General features: G+C 32.8%; 1 protein-coding gene across 1 annotated transcript; it reads right to left on the bottom strand.

The window, feature by feature from the left end:
• Positions 1–5,622: 5,622 nt before the first annotated feature.
• LOC134719556 (uncharacterized) lies at positions 5,623–23,192 on the bottom strand. Its single transcript, XM_063582549.1, has 3 exons — positions 22,745–23,192; positions 7,782–8,043; positions 5,623–5,783 (listed from the first exon to the last, which is right to left on the bottom strand). Coding segments are annotated over exons 1-3 (327 nt in total). The 5' UTR covers positions 22,809–23,192; the 3' UTR covers positions 5,623–5,782.
• Between the last annotated feature and the right edge of the window lie 949 nt (positions 23,193–24,141).

Genomic DNA, 24,141 nt, shown 5'->3' with positions numbered 1-24,141 from the left:
TACGTAATAACATCTCAATTGGAAAAAGCAAAAGAAAAATGTACAGGCTTATGTTGGTTACAAATATTACCGCATTTATAAATTCTAAAATGTTACCTTACTAAAAGCTTTCCGTCGATCAGCATAAAAGCCTTTTACTTTAAAAGCAGATTACTGCGTCTATTGAAATCAAATGCAAACGGAGCCATCATACTTATTATTAGTCTTGCTTTAATATTAATCTGTCTGTCGACGAACTTAGATCATTTGACTGTAACGAAGCGTCTACGGCAATTGTGATAGAATTCAAACATTAAGGAGTTCTGTTTTAAAAGTAATCAGTATTTTACTTTTTTATTACAAGAGTACTAATCAATATTGACGCTATTTTAATAGAAAATGTGTAGTCCTATAATGTGGTTTTATGGCTATCTACATAAATATTCATATTACTTAAATATATTAACAACTTGCATATTTTCACCGTTGACAAAGGCATGTTTAACCGACCATTTTTTTTATTTTCAAAATGTCCTGTACCAAGTCAGAAAAATGGCAGTTGTTATCGTATAGTTTGTTATGTGTGTGTTGTATTGTCGTTTTGGTTTTTTGTTGCATTTCAGTGTTTCTGTTGTTTCGTTGTTTTCCTCTTATATTTGATGAGTTTATTTCAGTTTTAGCTTGTAACCCGGATATGTTTTCTCTCAACAGATCTATGACTGTCGAACAGCAGTTTACTTATGTTGCCTTTAGTTTCTCACGTTTGTTCCTTTTTAACAATTGTCACCATGTTAAATTTATATTTGATATTTCATTTCGGAATTACGATAAAAAGTTACATATTACATATCAGTTTTGCTATGGATAATTTGATGACGGCCAGTGATTGAAACGTTCTGATTTATTGCAGAGACTTAGCAAACATTACATACTAGTGTAGAAAGGGTTCATCTGCTTAATCTCTCATGGTACCTAAAATCACTCCAGAGTGTTTGTTTGGGTTAATGTAGCTTAGTCTTCTATATTGTGTGCCTTTTTTCATTTTTTGCCATGGGCTGTTTTAATGAGCTTGAACGTTCCTATGGTATATTTTGCCTGTCATGGACACACAGACAGAAAGAAAACAGTATTCCATTCAACATATACGTTGCCTTCTGATCACCTGAGATCCTCCATGGTGAGTTTGTGTGGTATTCGTGCTGATCAGTCATTCGATGTTTTATCTCATTATCGAATATAATGTGGTTTGGGTTTATTTTATTTTGCCGTAATTTTTTCGATCTTTCCTCGACCTAATGATTTTCTCTTTAGCATCATCCTCCTTGCTTACTCTTCCGGAGCACCTGAGATCATCCCCAGTCGTAAGTTTTATATTTATGGAATTATGTGTTATCATTTTGAACGTTGTTGCCTCTCAAACACGATGGGTGTCACATGTGGAGCGGGATCTACGTACCCGTCCGGAGCACCTGAGATCACCGCCAGATTTTATTGGTGTTCGTTCAGTTTTCTCAGTTGTGCTTGTGTACTATTATTTGAGTGTTGTCTTTTCTTTTAGCCAAGACGTTGTGAGTTTATTTCAGATCAACGAGTTCGACTCTACCTCTGGTAAATTTCGCTCCTCGTTTTTACCTTGCATGTGCAATGAACACAGTAAAGTCCATTCTGAATCAAATGTAATTGTATATACGGGTTATGTTCTTCTCTTATAATTCATGATAACATTATACTTACCCCTTAACAGAAGGGATTGTAGTTGATTGTTTTATGATGAAGACATAATCTTTCAATAAGTTTAATTGAGGTCTGGAGCTGGTATGTCAGTAACTGCTAGAAGTCCTCTATTAATTTATGTTCTCATTGTCAATTTGCCTGATTTATTATGTTACAGAGAGCCGTGGTGTAGTGGTTAGTGCATCGGACTACTAACACAAAGGTTCCTGGTTCGATTTCCGTTTGGGATGAACATTTCAGAAACTCAATTTTCGGCTCTCCCTTGACACCATTTGCGAGTATGGTCTTCAGGAAACGATGATAGTCCGTCGGACGGGGACGATAAATGGCTGGCCCGTGTTAACAGAGAGCCATATCTCTTGCACGTTAAAGACACCCTTGTAGATTTCGAAAAAGAGTAGGCTAATGCCGCTACAAGGCAGCACTCGCACCCGCAAAGTGGAAAGGGATTAATATAAGTTGTAAAAACTTGTTTCCCAATCCACTATAAATAAATATGTTTAAACTAAACGTATTCTAACATCGGACTCGGGTTTTATTTGAAGTGATGGTTATTTTGCGTTTTGCTGTTTGATAGGCTATTCCACATTGGATAGATATACAAAAGGGGGGGGTGAAATAGCACAAAACATATTTAACCCTGCTGCATATTTGCATCTGACGTAAGAATGTAAGAATTTTGGTCCATTTGTTTGTTCTGAAGTTGCATATACAAGTGGCTACAATTTCGCTCAACTAGTGTACACTTTCATAGGACTTTCTCGCTACGTTGATAAACCAATGGAGGTCTTGTGCTGTTTTCTGCTCTTTGTTCGGGCATTGTCTCTTTAATTAGTTTAACACATTCCTTGTTTCCATTCTCTATTTCATGTTTCTTTCTGCAAAACGAGGAAATTCAAACTTTAAGTCTTGGGTTACCAAATAATGTTCCCGCGGGTATAGATAAATGTACATGTAATGTCATTTATTTTGGTACATTGAATATAACTTAATTTTACCAACTTGCCAAGTATATTATTAAAATGTTTCTAATATTAATCAAAATTATGCCTTCATAGTAATGAAATATTGAATTATCTATCTTACTATTACACAAAAGCCAAGCAAAACATATTTTCATAATATTGATTCTTAAATCAATTTCTTGTCCAAAACCCACAAAGGTTTATAGGAGGGACCCAAATATGCTACTCTCTCTATCGTTATAACAGAAGGGCTCTTCCTCTTCAATGACTCCTTTTCCCCTCTTACTGCAAATGTAGGACAAAAGAGAGAACGATGTACTTTAAAAAGTGGAAAAACAATCTTTTTGAGAATAATTGTATTTCACATTTTTAAAACAACTTTAAATTAAATAGAATAATGAGATCTAGTACAATTGGTATTGAGACAAAGCCATATACTTTCGTTAGTATAATTTACTGTGACCAGGTACATGTATCAATTTTCCACACTAAATACGTCACAGCGCACAATCTTATGAAGCAGAATTATTTGATTTTAATGTCCATATATATGCTAATCTATGTTCAGAACTTCTTTTGAAAATTTGGACTTAACTTTAAATGTTGCAGTCGTAACTAGTCATTACAATAACTACTACGTGCAAGCCATTATTTTTTACTAGTATTTGAAAAAAATTCTTATGGTAATATATTCATAATTTAATTTTGGATGTAACGCGTCTTCTGATTGGCTGACGTTATTTTGCTATGTTTTGCTACGCGCGTTATTCAGTGTGCACCAATTTTTTTTATGTTATTTCTTTATAGACAGAAATAATATTACGGTCATTCATTATATAACAAAATTTATCATAAACGGATCGACCTTTCCTTTTCGTGATATTTTATGTTCTGATGGCCTTTTCATTTGAAAGGTACATGTCTCAGCTGTTTTGAAATGCACATGATTTAAATCACGTCTCGTTTTCAATTAACTAAATACTTAGTGGATATTCGTTTATCTAAAAGTTAAACTGTTGAAATTAAGAATATAAATATATATATATATCATAAATTGATTAAACATTTTACTAAATTTTATTGCAATGATAGAGATTTTCATCGTGGTAGTTTCAATTACAATGAACTTAAAACTCCGTGTACTTGCATTTATAAAAACTTTAAACTTTTACAACTGGCATACAGAATAAATTGATCAAAAATTTAACTGAATTTTATTACAAATATAGAGATGTCTGTCTTGGTTTTGATTTCAGTTTTTAATTCATTAATTGAGTTTATAAGTCAGTGATATTGGATTTCAAGCTTTATACAGGGTTATATATAGACATTTACTTCAACGTAAAAAGAAGATGTGGTATGATTGCCAATAAGACAACTGTCCACAAGAGACCAAAATGAACAGAAATAATTAACAACTATGGGTCACAGTACGGCCTTCAACAATTAGCCAAGCCCATACCGCATAGTTTCAAGTCTTTTCAGCACGGTAAGCAAAATTCACTCATTTCTGTGTACCAACATCCCAGCGGCACCAACATATGGAGTATATATGTGTCTCAATTACTACTTTACTCTAGAGCTTGCTCAAAGTAAGTTGATTTTGTAGAACGAGGAATACTGCTTTCTCAAAAGTTGATACTGAAGACAAGGCTATGAATCAATCAAATTAAGGTCATCACTCAAGACATTTTACGGTCGCCTTCATGAGCTGATTGGCCATTATGACAAAAGTGTGTCAGAAATCATATCTGATATTTTTCCTCAGTCATAACAACCTTCCATTATTACCGAACTGAACAAAGAAATAATACGACGGGAGCTGTATACGGTGCAGGAAATGCTTACCATTCGTGAGCACATGATTTCAATCCCGGTTTTTAGTGGAGTTGGTGTTGTTTCTTTTTTTCTATTTATAACAGTTGATGCAAATGTCCCTTAGTTTTGTGAGTCTTTGTTTACTCCTTGGTTTTGATTGTTAGTGTCTTTCAAGATAAATGTATAGTGATTATTATGTTGTTGTTTATCCAACTTGTCTTCTTTTGTTGTTTGTTTGTTGTTTATGTTGCTAAGAATTGGGCAATTTCATAACTTCAAGCTATACTAAAAATGTTATTTGTGTTTGTACAGATCTGTATGTATTGAAACACTGAATAACTGGTCTTGGCATAGCAAAAGGCTATGTTTCCTTATGATTTTTGTGTGTGAATTCTTAGTACAGCCAACGATATTAGAGAATTGGACGTCATAATATCAATCAACAAGTTAAGAAGCTTGTTTTTAATTGGCCGTTTCAAAATTTAAATGATATGTGTCGTTTTATTCATCGTACCCATATATGGAAACAACGCCACGTCATTGGTTTTTATTGTTTGATACGTTTTTAACCAAACTCCGTACAGTGATCGTTTCCGTTCCGGAACTTTTTACCTTTACTCCATTTACTTCGGTACTAGCATGAAAATACGGATTTTTTGTGTTATTAACATTTGCTGTTACAAAATATTAGAAATTATTATAAATTAAGGAATGTATCTCCCTCATGCAAAGCTCTGATTCCTTTCACGGATTTGGCTATACTTTTTGAACCTTTTGGATTATAGCTCTTCATCTTTTATATAAGCTTTGGATTTCAAATATTTTGGCCACGAGCATCACTGAAGAGACATGTATTGTCGAAATGAGCATCTGGTGCAAGAACATTGGTACCGCTAATTTTATTAGTGAAGAGTAGTATGCGGACCCGTATTCGGATCGGAACTGGAACTACCGGGGAATTTGGTTTTTAACGAATCCTATAATGTTTTGGTGTACAATTTTGAGAAGGGTAAAGTAATATGTTTATCCCTGTACTTCTCTGAATTGTCATTAAAATGCTTAATACATCAATCACTCGTCAAAAAGACAACTTTCTTTATATTTTATAACAATAAAGAAGAAATAATTTGTCCGAAACAGATTTTATTGAGAACACCAGACAAAATGCTTGATATATCTCTCAATCAAATGATAGTGTGACATGGTTTTGTAATTATATTTCAGAGGTAAATGAAATATTTTGTAATGCAGCTTTCAAACATCTGTGAATATCGTGGTTCCCTCCATCTGAAATAAAACAAGACAAATTAATTATCTATGATTGATTGAGTGTCGTTTAACGCCAATTTAAACTCTCATTTGTGCTATTTCTTGGCGGTCGGATTTATATGTGGAGTCAGAGTGGTCTACCTTCTTTCTAGTCTCGACCATCAAGAATGTTTGATTTGTAAAATTTAAGCGACTGGGGTAACCGAGACAACCTTCTTTCAAAACTGACAATTCTAGTAAAATAAGATTGGAGTCGAGTGCACCTGTCCCGTTCGGGATTCGAACAGGAATGTTCAAGGTGAGAGTAATTATGTACCTTTATCCTAATGCAAGGTTTACCTTTTCAAGTGAATTTAATGAGGTGCTATGCAATTTTCCTCAATATCTTTTTTTCAGTCGACATTTGAACAATCGTACAAACATTTGTGCCATTTTCCCTATTCTCTGAAAAATTTCAATAATATTTCTGAGTGACATGAAGGCTAGCTTCAAAATATGTATTACACCGTTGGTTTTTCCGTTTGAATGGTTTTACACTAGTATTTTTGGGGCCCTTTATAGCTTGTTGTTCGGTGTTAGTATTTGGATAGAGAGTTGTCTCATTGGCACTCACACCACATCTTTCTACATGTTTATCTATCTATAATTGCGAATTAACCAAACTATCATGATTGCAATACGATTGCATAAGATTTATGTTGGAACCTTATTTTTTTATTGTTGAGACAAAAGTTTGCATCCTAGCCACCCCCTAACAATCAAATGGTAGCATCTGAAGCATAAGAAATAGCATTCGCGTTATTAGCTACATGTATCATACCACATCTTAATTCTTTTTATATTTTGTTTTTTTAATAGTGAAATCGACATAGTGTTTGCATGGGTCACTATAATAGCGACGACAATATTGTCTATCGAAATGTAAAGGAAAATATATAACGAATCCATCACGTTAAAAAATTTAGAAATGCAAATCATGAAAAACTTTTGACACCGTCTCGTGTGTCATTTCGTCACTGGAGTGTCAAAAGTTTTATGATGTTTATACAATTTTACATGACAAATTTAACACAATTTCGAATGATTAGTAGAATTTTACGACATTTTCCCGCCAAACATATAGCTCTTATCGTACTATCTCTCATATTTATTTTAAATACATATCTAAATATTAAAATTATAGAAATAAAATGAATACAAATGACACCCATTAATAAACCAGTCCACATATTTGATATTATATATGTCCCATGGGAGTAATTATGCAAAATCATAATTATGTGTTAAAGACAATTTTTAAAGTTTATGGTAGATTTCTATTAAGATAAATAGTATTTATCATCTTATTACCACGTGTTAAGGAAATATCATAATATAAATGGACGTAACTTACAACTCATGTTACATTAATTTCCTGTTTTCATAGTTAACAAATGGATGACATATATTTTTTTTTTTGTTTTACCCTAGAGCATATACGAATGTACGAGGGTATGTATGATTTTACAAAAAAAGGAATAATAGTACATACTATAGTTACAGGCAATTTGGCAAAGAAGAAAAATGTTGTGTTAAAATAAAATAGAAAAAATAGAAAAAGGGGTATAATTGCATATAAAGAATGGGGAGATAGCTTAAACAATCAAAGAATATAGAATAAAGGTGGTACCAAACACCTTGACTGAAATTAATTAGGCTCGTTTAATTTCCGTAAAATATTTACAAAATATTCATGATATTTTTTTGTTTCTTTGATAACAATAGAAGAAGAAAAAATGAACAAAATTAAACCACGGACTTTTTCGGAAATATTTCATTTGGTATATACAATGTACATGTACATGTAGCAGTTTGGTATTGAAAAGCTTAATATTTCCTTAACAATAGAACGGAGTTAAACGTTCAACCATGGTTTTGACAGAGTTATCTCCCTGTAGTGTTGTGTACCACCTAAAGCGACCCTCTTTCCAGACCCTCATATACAATTAGAATAACATTTTACTAATTATTTCTTACCATCTTTTGTGGCACATTGATTTACATTGTATGAAGTTCATTTGTCCAGGACGTTTTAAACAGTTAAAAATACATTGTCCTATTCCTCGCTTTGCATATTTATACAATTCCTCTGACGTTTGACGTACACTGTTGCCTTGGTAATTGTCGTCTGCATCCATGTACTCGTTGTCGTCTGCGTCATCATCGGACAAAGAGGACATCAATAAATTCTGTAATGATCTGAAGTTCAACTTCGGCACTGATACGTAATTTCTTGTATCTAAAATTATAAAATGAATAATGGATGTTAAAAGGATAAATGTATGGACGGGCATTTTATAAAAAACGTCGATCATCATTTGTTAGAAGAAACAGTTGAAAGTACCAAAAGCAAAAAACATTGAGCAGCAAAACGCAAACACAAAAATATTTAAACAGACACTTCTAAGGGTATTCAAATTGTGGATATGCCATTTTTCTCGTTTCTTTATATGTTTGTCCCTTAGTTTTCTATTATTTATATTTCAACACCCTATTCTATACCTTTACTTATTTGATTGATGTTTTTAACTGTTGTGTTGATTCATTATTCTCTTTTCTGTAAATCAGTTAAGACCCCTTTTATTACGACAGTTCCTGGTTCATCTCTGTACCTGTTGCGTTACGCGCACGTCAATGTTTTGTTCTGTTCTGGTATAGGAAATCCCTCCTTCAAAGGAGCATTTTAAGCAATGACGAATAAAAATACTTAGGCCGTGTTCACACCAAACGCCGTGTAGAGTAAACATGTTTACAATTAGTTTAGTGTAGTGTACACTGGTTTCACATTACATTTGTTCACATCTATACACCTTGTTTAGCTACCTGTACATAAGATTTGTTCCCACTTGTAAACTATGTGTCATTTAAATGTTCATTACGTAGAAATTTTTCTAGCGGTAAGGGAACAAACATTTGACTTCAAAAGGGGGGTGGGGGATGGGAATGGAAATATTCCGATCCCCAATTTGATAAAAAAAAAATGGTCATGCATATGATAAAAAAAAATATTCTTAATCAAGAGTTTCCACATACATTATAGTGTTAAATACTGAAAAAAAAGTATTTGATCACTAGCATCGAAAAAAAAGGAATAAAAACGTACGCGCGAAAAAAAATCTGACTCAGATAAAAAAATAACCCTCCCCCTTTTTTTAAGTTAAGAGGTTGTTACTTTATGAAAACCGTTTTTATTATTTGCAGTAGTTTGAATATACAAGAGGGGACGTGAGCTATTGGGTTTTTTTTCAGGACAAATTTTGGTGACAAGTCGAAATCAATTTTAGCATTATATATAGTGGCAGCTGAGGGTGAAACAAACAAAAACAATTTTCTTTTCAGGGCTAAAAACTGGAAACATTTTTTGTTTCCAAAACAAAATCCATAGCTCACCACCCTTACCCCTTGCTTTTATGTTTTATACTCAATTATAATAGTCCCCCCCCCGAAAATAAATTGATTGCTGCTTTATGGGTTCGGCAATGATGCTGCTTTGAGTCTTGATTAGGGGTTAATAAAGAACGTTAATTTTTTTTTACGAAAAAAAATCTGTAAAATGTATACAACTAATAATTATCAAAAATATCAATTTTACCCAAAAATAGTTTCCTCATTAAATATATACACGACAAAACTAATGTCCTAAATGCCTAGTTTTGTGTACACTTAACCTACACAAGTCCTACATTGACTATCGACTGTGTGTAGGTAAAACATGATTTTAACTACATGTAAACATTGAGTTTTATCAATGGGAACGCAATTGTGTTTAGTTTACGTGTGAGTTACACTAATACAACACTGAATTTAGGTCAATGTGAACACGGCCTGAGTTACACTAACACAACACCGAATTTAGGTCAATGTGAACACGGCCTTAAATAGTACATGTACAGGTGCATCAGGTGATGATATAATTAATCATTCACTGATTTAAATATAGAATAACTCAAATCATATGAATTAATTTCTTGTTGGTGGTTTTAAGCCCAGTGACGAACATTACACGCATACTACTTATTTGTAACATTAAAATGTTGATATGCAATTGAAAATTAAACATGCTTTAAATAGTTCTAGACGGACACGTTAAGCAGGATTTATAATGTTGCTTGCTTACAAGGTGATAGTAAATTGGACGACGAATTTCAAAACCAAAACACAATGCGTGCCGACCAGTCTTTTGTCTATAATCTTTAATGTCGTCTGCTTAGTATAAAAAACAAAAACGCTAGCTTATATATAAGAAATAGACAATCTATCACAGATATACAGTTCACCCCATAGCTATTTGAACAATGAGACATACTATCTGAATAAGAGACATCCAATTGCTGCTCTTATTTTTAATTAAAAGTACGCATTAATAAACGAAAGAATAACAACACAAAGTTCAATTCCAGAACCGGAAGTGGGTTTAACCACATGTACGTCATTCATTTTAGGCCAAATAAGTGTGGTTCCAGCTGCCCTACCTACCCTACTTTTATTTGTCATAACAATAGCCTACTCTAAATATTATGTTTTATTAAGCACTGTAAAAGTCAGAATTTTACTACCATAGACTCAATGTAAAAAAAAAATTTTAAAAATCCCTACCTACCTACCCTAACTATTTTTTTTAAGATGTAACTGGAACCACACATACTATTTTATTTGGCCTTATCGATCGTTTTAAAATTTACGTTAGATGCAAATTGATGAAAATTGTGCTACAAATGTAATACATTATGTGTTATATGTATACAAAGACATAAATTTCTAACATCAATGTAAAAAGATAAGTTTGTTCCTAATGGTTTAAAATTAAATTATCACAACAGCAATGTGTTGCTATTTTTAACAATTAACATCAAGTTTTTAGTTTGTTAGTATGTTATGCAGCGAAAACATAACTTTAATTAATCAAAAACAACTACATGACTACAGCTACCCATTATTTATTTAAAAAGAACTTGTAAGTTTGAAATTAAAACTGTCTTTTTACATTTATACAATAATAATGCCGTTAAAGTCACACGAAACGACTTTCTTGCAATTATATTGCTAAGGAAATAATTGAACTAAACTATATGTGATACAAATGTACATGTATGTTAGAGCGATGTGCATTTGGATTTCTGTTTTATATTTTCGTTAAAGAAACTTTGTCATATTTACAGTTGTTACAACTAATTTCCTAATGCATGTAAAGCAAAACTTTGGTTGACTTGCTTGCTTTGTTTGTATTATTGTTTATACAAGCTTTGTAAATAAGATTCACATCTTTAAACAATATATATAGGCATAGTTTAACCTGTATAAATAATATTTGAATTTAATTTGTTGTTATCCTAATGATTGTACAATATACAAACAAAGCAAGCAAGCTAACCAAAGTTTTGTTCTACATGCATTAGGAAATTAGCTGTGAATGGTTTGGTGCATTAAACTGTTTCTTTCAGAATCAATTAATATTATCTACATTCCACATCAAGATTCTCTCACCTCCCCCTTACACTTAACCTATGCGTTTAACGAAGTTGTAAAGAGATTGATTGGTTGATTGTTGGTTGCGTTTCGACCAGTGGCAAATATTTCATGCATGTTCTGGACGATGTTATTGTTAAGAGATTTATCACTCAATGATGTCCAAATGATGTTGATGTAAGCAGTTACAGGTTTAATCATGCCACGTTTGCCTGTCCATAGTCAGGAGCCTGTAATTCAGTGGTTGTTGTTTGTTATGTGTTACATATTTGTTTTTCGTTATAAATAAGGCCGTTAGTTTTCTCGTTTGAATTGTCTCATCGGGTCCTTTTATAGCTGACTATGCGGTATGGGCTTTGCTCATTGTTGAAGGCCGTACGGTGACATGTAGTTGTTAAGGTCTGTGTCATTTTGGTCTCTTGTGGACAGTTGTCTCATTGGCAATCAAACCACATCTTTCTTTTTTATACATTGCATATGTTCCTGTCCTAAATCAACAGCTTGTAATTCAGTGCTTGTCGTGTGTTGCTGTTAATCCTTTATGGTGTTTTCCTTTTTTTTTTACTTATGCTTGGCAGTTAATTTTCTCGTTTGAAGTGATTCCCATTCGTCATTTCAATGTTAGGCCGTACAGTGACCTATATAGCTACATGTTTGGTTGTTTTATGTTTGTGTCATTTTGGTCTCTGGTGGACAGAAGTCTCATTGGCAATCATACCACATCTTCTTTTTTTATATTTTATAGCTAGCAATGTAGTACGAGTTCTGCTTATTACAAACCAATAGTTGCTAACCAGCTACATGTAAGTCAATTATTCTCTGGTGTAGAGATGTCTGATTAGCAATCATACCACATATCTTTATTTTTTTTCATATTGGAGGGCTTTACACGTTACGTTTTCACTGAAATTATTACCATGGGGTTACATTGACCGATCTGCTTTATGACCTTATAAATATAACCTATATTTGTCTTGTATTGTGGGCTTAACACGTTGCGTGTACACTGATATTGTTCCAATGGGGTTTCATTGTCCTATCTGCTTTATGGCTAGTCCGAGATTACTCTGACGTCCGACGGCTGTTTTGCCAGACAAGCTGCGGCCGTGGGACGTCAGAGATCGTCCCATATCAAAAAGTGTATATTTGCCAAACCCAAAATAGATGCGCTGCTTCGTCACTTCTGGAGCCGACTGAGGGCCTTGGAATTATATAAACGGGCTTTAATCATCTTCATTTTTCATTTTTCTCTTCTTTTATGTAAGTTTCACCTACCTGCCAACCTTTAGTTTTCTATATTTTAACAGTTTTCACAGAGACCCATCGATTTCTGCATTTTGACTTTCACTTTCAAATGGACGTCAAGTTACGAGAGAGTTCGTGGCCTCGAGACTCAAATATGCAAATATTTATATTTTTTTACGTCCTTTATAGGAGATCGATATTTAACATTTAGAAGAAACCACGTTGAACGAGGTTTTACATTATGGGTGGGCAAATATCCACTTTTTGATATGGAACGAGCTCTGACCCAGCTTGTCTGGCAAAACAGCCGTCGGACGTCAGAGTAATCTCGGACTACTTTATGGCCTGATAAATATAACCTTATGTGTCTTTTATTATGGGCTTAACACGTTGCGTGTACACTGAAATTGTTGCCATGGGGTTTCATTGACCGATCTGCTTTATGACCTTATAGAGATAAATTACAGCTTTATTGTTGAAAAAAATGAGTAAGAATATTATTTTAATTATTAATATGACAGTCTGCTGTAAAAAGTACTACTAGTTTTGAATTACTCCCTCCTACTATAAACTTTACATTTGGGAACAAGAATATAATATAGATGTATGATACCATGTATGTATTGATATTCCCCATACAAAAAAAACGCCATTTTAGCTCACCTGGCCCGAAGGGCCAAGTGAGCTTTTCCCATCACTTTGCGTCCGGCGTCCGTCGTCCGTCGTCGTTAACTTTTACAAAAATCTTCTCCTCTGAAACTACTGGACCAAATTGAACCAAACTTGGCCACAATCATCATTTGGGTATATAGTTAAAAAATTGTGTCCGGTGACCGGCACAATCAACCAAGATGGCCGCCATGGCTAAAAATAGAACATAGGGGTAAAATGCAGTTTTTGGCTTATAACTCATAAACCAAAGCATTTAGAGCAAATCTGACGGTATTAAATTGTTCATCAGGTAAAGATCTATCTGCCCTGAAATTTTCAGATGAATTGGACAACCCATTGTCGGGTTGCTGTCCCTGAATTAGTAATTTTGAGGAAATTTTGCTGTTTTTGGTTATTATCTTGAATATTATTATAGATAGAGATAAACTATAAACAGCAATAATGTTCAGCAAAGTAAGATTTACAAATAAGTCAACATGACCGAAATGGTCAGTTGACCCATTTAGGAGTTATTGCCCTTTATAGTCAATTTTTTACCATTTTTCGTAAATCTTAGTTATGTTTTACAAAAATCTTCTCCTCTGAAACTGCTGGGCCAAATTTAACCAAACTTAGCCAAAATCATCATTGGGGTATCTTGTTTGAAAATTGTGTCCGGTGACCCGCCCAACTAACCAAGATGGCTGCCACAGCTAAAAAAAGAACAATGGGGTAAAATGCAGTTTTTGGCTTATAACTCAAAAACCAAAGCATTTAGAGCAAATCTGACCCGGTATTAAATTGTTCATCAGGTAAAGATCTATCTGCCCTGAAATTTTCAGATGAATCCGACAACCCATTGTTGGGTTGCTGCCCCTCAATTGGTAATTTTAAGGAAATTTTACTGTTTTTAGTTATTATCTTGAATATTATTATAGATAGAGATAAACTGTAGACAGCAATAATGTTCAGCAAAGTAAGATTTACAAATAAGTCAAATGAACGAAATGGTCAGTTGACCCGTTTAGGAGTTATTGCCCTTTATAGTCAATTTTTAACCATTTTTCATAAATCTTAGTAATCTTTTACAAAAATCTTCTCTGAAACAACTGGGCCAAATTTAACCAATCTTGGCCACAACTATCATTGAGGTATTTAGGTTAAAAAATGTTTTGCGTGACTGCTAACCAACCAAGATGGCTGCCACAGCTAAAAAAAGAACAATGGGGTAAAATGCAGTTTTTGGCTTATAACTCAAAAACCAAAGCATTTAGAGCAAATCTGACCCGGTATTAAATTGTTCATCAGGTAAAGATCTATCTGCCCTGAAATTTTCAGATGAATCCGACAACCCATTGTTGGGTTGCTGCCCCTGAATTAGTAATTTTGAGGAAATTTTGCTGTTTTTGGTTATAATCTTGAATATTATTATAGATAGAGATAAAATGTAAACAGCAATAATGTTCAGCAATGTAAGATTTACAAATAAGTCAACATGACCGAAATGGTCAGTTGACCCGTTTAGGAGTTATTGCCCTTTATAGTCAATTTTTAACCATTTTTTGTAAATCTAAGTAATGTTTTACAAAAATCTTCTCTGAAATTACCGGGCCAAGTTAATTATAGGTAGAGATAATTGTAAGCAGCCAGAATGTTCAGTAAATTAAGATGTACAAACACATCACCATCACCAAAACACAATTTTTTCATGAATCAATCTGCGTCCTTTGTTAAATATTCACATAGACCAAGGTGAGCGACACAGGCTCTTTAGAGCCTCTAGTTTGTAAATTCTTGTTTCTAGGCAGAAAAGATAACACGAACTAAAGTTTGTTTTGGTCTACGATGTCTCTTTTGACCTGTGTTTAGATTTAAATCACTTATTTAGAAAGGTCTTCTCGATAAATTCCTTAAACAGTCATAATTCGTTCGTTATATGTTGTTCACCATGGAAAGATTATATGAGAGATTAAGAAAAAGAAAAAAGAGAGATTCGCGGACATTTGTTATCCATATGAATATGTTTACTGTTATTATTTATGATATAACTATAATTTCAGAATCTGGTTATTCAGGCTATAATGTTTGAAGATTGTATGATGGCGGAAAATAAAAGGAAGAAGAAGATTGTAGTACAAAACAAAAGGACATGTCTTAATCAGGTGAAACCAAGTCATAGGAAGTCCGAACCCCATAACAACTCTCAAATTATAATTCGGTAATAAACGTTTTGGACGGAGAGCTTTTTTCAATGATAAAAAGTTGCACACCGGATAGCTCGAACCAAAATCATCGGAGTTCGTGAAAATGCTATTATCTTGTTTTTTTAGTAAAAGTTTAATAAACATGTATGTTCAATGTTTCTTTTGTTCAATCCTATTGAACACATAATGACGGTTCTGTTATTAAATAAAAAAAAGAAGATGTCAATGAGAAATTATTTACAAGATATTAACGTACCCAATGACAAAGACATTAACAATATAAGACACCGTGCGGCCTTCAACAATGAGCAAAGCCCATACTACATAGACAGCTTTACATGTAAAAGACCTCGACGTTACAAATTTAAAGCAATTCAAACGAGAGACCATTAAGGACTTATTCATGAACAAAATGTGAACGAAAAACAAATATGTAACGCAACAACAAACGACAACCAATGAATTGCAGGCTCTTGACTCGGGATAGACACATACATACAGAATTTGGCGGGATTAAACATGATAGCGGTATCCAAATCCTCCCCATAACCTCGGTCAGTGGTGTACAAGACGGGTATCCTGCCGTTATTGACAATCTTGTATAGGTCGAGGGCATACTGATTTGTTTACAGGGGGAACCAGCCAAGTTATTGACGTGATTAGTGAATGGAGATTGTTTAAAAACATTGAGCAACGTTATATATGTAGATTTTGGGCAAATATATGAGTTAAACCATACATCTTAAACATACATGTATCTTGTCTATATTAATTGTCAGTTTATTTTAGATTTATGAGTTTGACTGTCCCTTTGGTATCTTTCGTCCCTCTTTTAACAATTTTAAATGATAAATCTTGTCGCAAAATAAATTGCTATACATTCAAAAGAAGATGTGGAATGATTGCAAATGCGACCCCTCTTCACACGAGACAAAGTAACACAGAAATTAACAGCTTTACGTCACCATACGGCCTTCAACAATGGGTAAAGCCCATACTGCATACTAAAGTAGTCAGCTTTAAAAGGCCCAAAATTGACAAATGTAGAACAAATCAAACAAGAAAATTAACGGCCTAAGTGTACAAAAAATGAACAAAAAACTAAAAAGTAATAATTATACATCAACAAACGACAACCACTGAAATATATGGTCCTGACTTGGAACAGAAACATGCATCTTGTACATACATAATTGTTGCAGGGTTAAACATGTTACATGTAGCGGGATCCCAATCCTCCTCCTTATCTACAAATATAGCTGGGACGGTGATGTAACAGAACAACACAAGAACGAACTATACAAATCAATTGAAAATGTCTTAACTCATCAGATGGGATACAAATAGAAATACTACACAGAGTGGACGTGGCCGAGTACTTGTATATCCCAACAATAAAAATACACTAGAAGTACAGATCTGAGAGTACTCGCAGTTACTGACAGTTAGTCCAAAGCCATTAACAATTTATAAAAAATATCATAAAATTGAAAATGGAAATGGGGAATGTATCAAAGAGACAACAACCCGACCACAGAAAAAAACAACAGCAGAAGGTCACCAACATGTCTTAAATTCCCGCACGCGGAGGCGTCCTTCAGCTGGCCCCTAAACAAATATATACTAGTTCAGTGATAATGAACGCCAAATTAATTTCCAAATTGCATCTAAGACTAAATTATGTAAGGCCTCGATCGGCTCAATTCTTTATTTTGACATTGTTGTCTTGTTCTTTGATAAAACGATTAGTTTGCAGTAAATTTTCCATGCTTTGGTGTCATTTTTTTTTAAGTGACGACGCTCAGGGAACGAAGTCATATATTTCGCTAAGGAATCGACAAGTGTCTCACAAACTGAAGAGAAGTTGGACTAAGCTGTAAATGATTCGATAAAAGCGATTTCATTTCGTCATTTTAGTACAAATCTCTCATGATAATGAAGACAATACATTTTAATTACGAAGGAGGAGAATGTCATTAATACACAAGAGTGTATTTAATATCTGTTTTATATAGCAAATAAAACGAATGAGTAATTATCAATATTTTATTTACATAGTATCTATTCAAGTGTAATTTGACATTTTAATTATAAATTAATAATGAAACAAACAACAGCTATGATACTTGAAACATAAAACTTACGTGTAAATATAGTTTATATAATTGGATATCAAATTTTAATTGCATGTCAAATTGATTTTATTTCTATAATCATAACGGATATCTCTTTGTATCATCAATTATTCGTTAAATTGGATGATTTTTAAAGAAAATTCAAATAACAAAACACGTGTTGCTTGTTTCTTGATCTATTTTGTGAATGTGTACAAATGCATATAAAATGTACTTGTATAATTTTTAATAAAATATTGTTTATACTAAAAAAATGATGTTGTACATGTATAAAATTGAGAATGGAAATAGGGAATGTGTCAAACAGACAACAACCCAACCATAGAGCAGACAACAACAAAAGGTCACAAACAGGTCTTCAATGCAGCGAGAAATTCCCGTATGTATGAATAATTGAAAATTTGGTTAGGTTAAAACTATCTCATTTGTTAAATAAAAGCAAAATGGCTTGTGTTTTTGTTGGAGGTTTTTCTGGTTTAAATCCCTCTGACGAGTTAGACTAATTGTTATAGTTTGTTCATATGTTGTATTATAACTTTACTGTCACATGATATGGAATGGTTGTGCGCCCGAAAACATTTTTAACCCCGCCCCTATTCGGTATGTTCCTGTCCCAAGCCAGGAGCATGTGATTCAGTGGTTGTCGTTTGTAGCTGTAAATTATATTTGTATTTCGTTATTTTGTACGTAAAACAGGCCGTAATAAGTTAGTATTCTCGTCCGAATTGTTTCATATTTGTCTTTTCGAGCCTTATACATGTAAAGCACTAATACTAGTATGCGATATGAGTTTTACTCAATGCTGAAGGCCATACGAATACGGTGGCTTAAAGCTTATAACATTGACGCAAAATAAATGGTATCATAGTTGTAAATAACGAAATACATTTTTTTTTTAATATTCAGCATGAAACGGCAACCACTGAATAACATTATTTATTTCCCCCGCTATATAAACTGGTACAATTAGCCAATTATGACTCTTTGATTTAAAACTTTAAAAGTTTACATGGTAAACACAACAAAATGTATACCAATATAAAAGTACATGTATCTCCCACAAAAAGGGCGTGGTTTGCAAATCAACAGTTTTTACAAAGTTTAACCTACCAAGTTAGGACGGATATATACAGAATGTGTAACACGTGTTAGCTTTGTGATCTCTAGACATTTCCCTTTAGCCTGAAACAGTTGTGTAACAGCACAACAGGGTTGTAATCATCAAAACTATTCTAAGAACGAAAACCAATTAAAACAAATGTAAGGATTGAGCGGAACCCAGTGTCCCGCCTACTTTTGCTTTTAGTCGCAGACTCATTAAACATTCTGTTGATGTGTGGTAAAAATCCAGAATGGTTTATGGTTCTAATTTATGTTTTAAAAACTTTAACTGCAGACTGTATGTACTGTTAACTGGAAGAAAGAAAACTTAGTCCGTCACTGAGTAAATAAACAGAAAAACAGGAAATATCTATTTTACAAAATTTCCTTATAGATCCAGTTTATCATCATAAACAAGCTTCTGTCCAAGTTAAGTAAAAATTCAGGATAGTAAAAGAAAGTTTTTGAAATATTAAAATCTTAAACAACAGAGTGAATGTAATTTTAACTGGAAGAAGAACGTCCATACATCCGGGATAGTTTAACAAATTTATTAATTTTTCAAAAACTTCAACTATATAGTAAATATTTGCGGACCCTGCAAATGATGACGCCGACGACGAAGACAACGGAATGTAGGATCGTTATGTCTTATTTTTGCGACAAAAGTCGGGAGCTCGAGAACAATAAAAACGTAGAAAGTTCCGTATGAAACTGCACAAATGTCAGATTCAACCTAACGTTCCCCGACAGATTTTAGAATGAAAACCAAAATTTTTTAATTATAAATGTTTAGAGGTACATTTATTACTGTACAACATAACACATTATCGATGGCTCTCAAAACTTTCCAGGTCTTACTTATAGTATAGTGTACCAAATGCGGAAGGGTCAGGACCACATGCACACATTGGGCGATTACGAAAAGAAAGAAAACTTTATGATACCATTTTGAAAAGTTCAACAAAATATATTATATAATTGAATACTGTGAACTATGATATAGGGTAATATCAAACATACTGTGCAGCTGTGACGTTGATACTTTTATGGTTTTTATTTAGTTTTATATTTTGCCTTGTACTATTCTAATTGTATTTTCTAGCACCATTATGAACATGTAAAGTATAGGCGTTATGATTGTCTCTGACACAATTATATACATTTCACCCGACACAACGAAAATAATTTACAAAAGTAAAGAGACATAAAACGTGTTTCAAATTGTTAATGTTCAAGAAAAGGCGAGACTATGCTTCTTCCGGAAGTTGAAACTTTGCATACTGTTCAACTAGTATACATATGTTTTAAGGGACAAGCTGAAGTACGCCTCCGGGTTTGGTAGTTTCTCGCTACATTGAAGACCTATTGGTGGCCTGCGGCTGTTGTCTGCTCTATGGTCGGGTTGTTGTCGCTTTGACACATTCCCCATTTCCTTTCTCAATTTTATGTTAAAAATTCAAAAAAAAATATTATGGATATCAATGTCATAATTGTTCTTTTAGAAAAAGATAGCAATTCACATTTTATCAAAATATTTCGCGTTAAAACACACTCATCGTTTATTCCCAGCCTCCGGGTGTGGGATATTTTCGATGTGTTGAAGACTTATTGTTGGCTGCTCTTTGGCCGGATTTATGTAACTTTGACACTTTCCTTTTTCCAATTTTAAATTTTATATTGGAGAGACAAAGAATGAACTGAACGAGCATTTCCATGGTTGTTTAATGAGGTAGACCTAAGTTAAGGGAAATAAATCGTAAAATTATCAGTACGTTTGTGTCAATCTCTTTCATAAATTATATTCTAAGCTTCTAGGTTACATTTGTACATAGATTATTTCCCATCTGTTTCAGGTAAATGCTTAAAATATTGATGAAACGTGACTTTTACAAATGCATCACTGATTTTAAGAGTTATCTCCCTGAAATAACGTCTACACCCTAAGATTACTCAAATTGACACTTTAATATATTCCAGTGAAACATTGTCAATCGTCAGAATAATTTTATCCCACAAAGAAAGAGCAGCTTTTTACAAACATTTTTCAACCTGATAAAAATGAAAGATGGCAGTTTTATTAAAAAAAATAACATTTAAAATTCGTTTAAGGAACCCAATGCATGTATTGTTGTCTCATTTGCACTTGTTTAAACTATGTATATAAATCACATTGTTTCTGTAAAATTCTGAAAAGCAGTACAAGCGTCAAAAATATTACAAAGGAAATTTAAATTCATAAGCTGCAAACAAACTGAACATGTTGTGGAAATACACGAAAAACGACGAAAGACAGACAACAGTACACAAAAATATAGCGTAGAAAATAAAAAAGTGAAGAACACGAACTCCGCCAAAATCCAGGTGTGATTTCATGTGCTCCGGATGGGTTCTAAATAAATGGCAAGAAACCAAACTGTTAATTATTTTGATTACACATGTGTTTGTCTTGTGTAATAAATATAAAGTGATACGGTCCGAGAACACAATTAATTCGTAGTGCATTTCTTTTAGAACATAAATGAAAATTAAAAAAATCTCACCTGCGCTTTCTCAATTAAATTTTGACAGTGTGTTGTACTACTTTTGGGACAAATTATATCAAAATTATAGGAAACTTCATCGTCTCTAACTCAAAATATGGACAAATTTATCTTTAGGGCGTCTTGAAATCTTTTGACAGCTTCCGAAGTGCTATTTTTCAACCTTTTTCACCTGGACCAAATCACTACTTTCCTTTAAAATTCTGGACCCAAATTTTTTTACAGTGTAATTTCACCCCCCCCCCCCCCCCTACTTACAATTTGAGGCTTTAAACATGGAGAAATAAATTTGGAAAGGGTATAATAATTAATGGCAAGTAACCCACTGTTAACAATAGGGACCATATTCGTGAACAACGACTAATCAAGGGACGACAATTGTGGTCTCGGACCATACGATAAGGGTAAGAAGAAAAAAGAAATTTTAAGAAAAATTCTCATCTTTTCCGCGTTTTGTTGCTACATATCAAAGTAGATAGTTTATTGTACAATCTGCTTTAAAAATTTAATTATCAAATTGATCCATAAATTACAAAGACTAGCTTGATACGAAATTGTAAGATCTATAAATCTATAAAATATGTAAAACGGAGGAGATTTTCAATAGCAAGTCATTTCATTTTAAGCTATATTCATTTTGATTATAGAAATTATAAGTTCGAGGGAAAAAGAGAAAAAAAGGAAACTAACAGAAACTCGAATTTTAATGTCAAAGGAAGGAAAACCAGAGCAAACATGGTCAAACAAAAACAGAGAGATTTTTTCAAACGATGTATTGAAAGTGACCAAATAAAATCTGTTGAAAAAAGAACTAAAAACTAAATAAATAAACGTTATTCAACACAATGCATTGCACGGATAACTTAAGAAATTGCATAACTAAAAATATATCGCTGACCCCATAATTACTGCGGAGTGATACGCAATTTCTATCTGAATATTAAATAACATTTTTTACTACTACCAATATCTGTAAAGAAAACAATCTTTTTATGTCAAGTTTAAATTTAAAAATTATTTTTTAATCACGTATCACCAAGTAACAATAGTTTTTATATCATATAAAAAAGAAGATGTGGTATGATTGTCAATGAGATCAAAATGACACAGACATTAACAACTATAGGTCACCGTACGGCCTTCAACAATGAGCAAATCCAATACCACATAGTCAGCTATAAAAGGCACCGATAAAACAATGTAAAACAATTCAAACAAGAAAACTAACGGCCTTATTTATATTTAAAAAAATGAACGAAACACAATTATGTAACACATAAACAAATGTTTAAATTCAGAAATTCAAAACGATTTTTTAATCACGTATCATACAATTACAATAGTTTTTATATCATGTTTAAATTCAGAAGTTCAAAAAGATTTTTAATCACGTATTATCAACTTACAATAAGTTTATATAGGTACAATGTATGTATATTTAAAAGAATTTCAGAAATTCAAAAATATTTTTTATCGCATATCATCAAGTATTATTATTTTTAAAATCATATTTGAATTAAAAAGTTTAAAACTACCTTTTAATCGTGTTTCATCAAGTTACAATATGTGTGTATATTTAAGAAACTTAGACTTACCTCCTGACCTAACGGTTACGAGAACTACAATCAAACACACCATACAACATACGACTTTATCCATAGCTGTCTTGAAGACTTCAAAATTAAATTCTTTCACTTAAGTATACTTGGTAGATCATTACATATTCAAAAACTTTTCTTTGATCATAAATACAATTTCCACACTTTCGCTTTATCTAATTGTAATACAACTATTGCAGAGTCCAAGAAATTACTTTTATCCAAACCAATTATATTAATGGTATTATCGCTAGTCTAACGCAATAGACTTTTGTTCTGAGGATTACCGGTCTATCGAGGGATGTTAGCTGCACGGTAAAATTCAATACATTGTATCCGTAATACGCACTTGTTTTCCGGAGATGTTCTCTCTTTGGACAAAAAGCATTGGAATATTTAGTGTATTGGGTTGCAACTTATATCATGACATTTTGTTTTCACGGTTTTTGTAATTATGTTTTGATTATGGTACGCTCAATGATTTAATTGTCGTAAAGGTCATTTATTGCGTGGGACATTATCTCCTAAATTTGATTGGCTTAATATATTTAAGTTTCCGAAAAGTTTTTAAAATTTGCCTGGAATTGAATGTTCGCGTGAAAAAGGTGAAACGTTCGTATTTCTGTTTAATTCAATTTGTTTTATACATATTTGTTATTCAATTTATGAATTAGTTTTATTTTTGGTTTAGCAAATTTGTAAGCATTTCAATAATTTTAATACATATTTACAATTCTCAAAAACACTCAAAACTGTTGACTATTAAAATTAAAAGCGGGGAGAACGCTAATTTGGTATATTGACATCGATTACTTTTGTTTTAAAAAATAATGAACATGACCAGATATTTCTAAATCATCGAATAATTCTCCGATTGCTTATTTATATATTAAACATTGGTTATATATCGATAAAATAATTTTGAGTACGTTTGAATCTTATGCAAGTTTTGGGTTCATAGGCATATTCGAAAACTGGCTGCTAGCGTAGTGGCTGCTAGCTTGAGCCTGGTGCGTCATTAGACAGGTACATTTATGTAATCTTATTTTTGATTGACACAATATTAAGGGCATACGATACGGTTTTGATTCCTTGTCGATTTTTTTCCGAAAACATGCTTTTATTGTAGAAAATAAACTCATCATAGATACCAGGACTAAATATTGTATATACACCAGTTTACAAAAGACTCATCAGTGACGCTCGAATCCAAAAAAGTTAAAAAGGCCAAATAAAGTACGAAGTTGAAGAGCTTTGAAGACCAAAATTCCTAAAAGTTTTGCCAAATCCAGCTAAGGTAATCTATGCCTAAGGGAGAAACGCCTTAGTATTTCAAAAATTCTAAATCTTGTAAACAGATTATTAATAAATATAACCATATTCAATGATAATTC

The sequence above is a fragment of the Mytilus trossulus genome, chromosome 5 (assembly GCF_036588685.1).
Source record: "Mytilus trossulus isolate FHL-02 chromosome 5, PNRI_Mtr1.1.1.hap1, whole genome shotgun sequence".
NCBI classification, from domain to species: domain Eukaryota; kingdom Metazoa; phylum Mollusca; class Bivalvia; order Mytilida; family Mytilidae; genus Mytilus; species Mytilus trossulus.
Note: the sequence above shows the minus strand (reverse complement) of the source record. Positions and strands in the feature narration are given on the sequence as shown.

Excerpts from the sequence above, each read along its gene's own strand:
- LOC134719556 (XM_063582549.1), bottom strand. The coding sequence starts at position 22,808 with ATGGATAAAGTCGTATGTTGTATGGTGTGTTTGATTGTAGTTCTCGTA. Across the intron at positions 8,044-22,744 it reads CGTAACCGTTAGGTCAGGAG|ATACAAGAAATTACGTATCA; the intron begins GTAAGTCTAAGT and ends TTATAATTTTAG.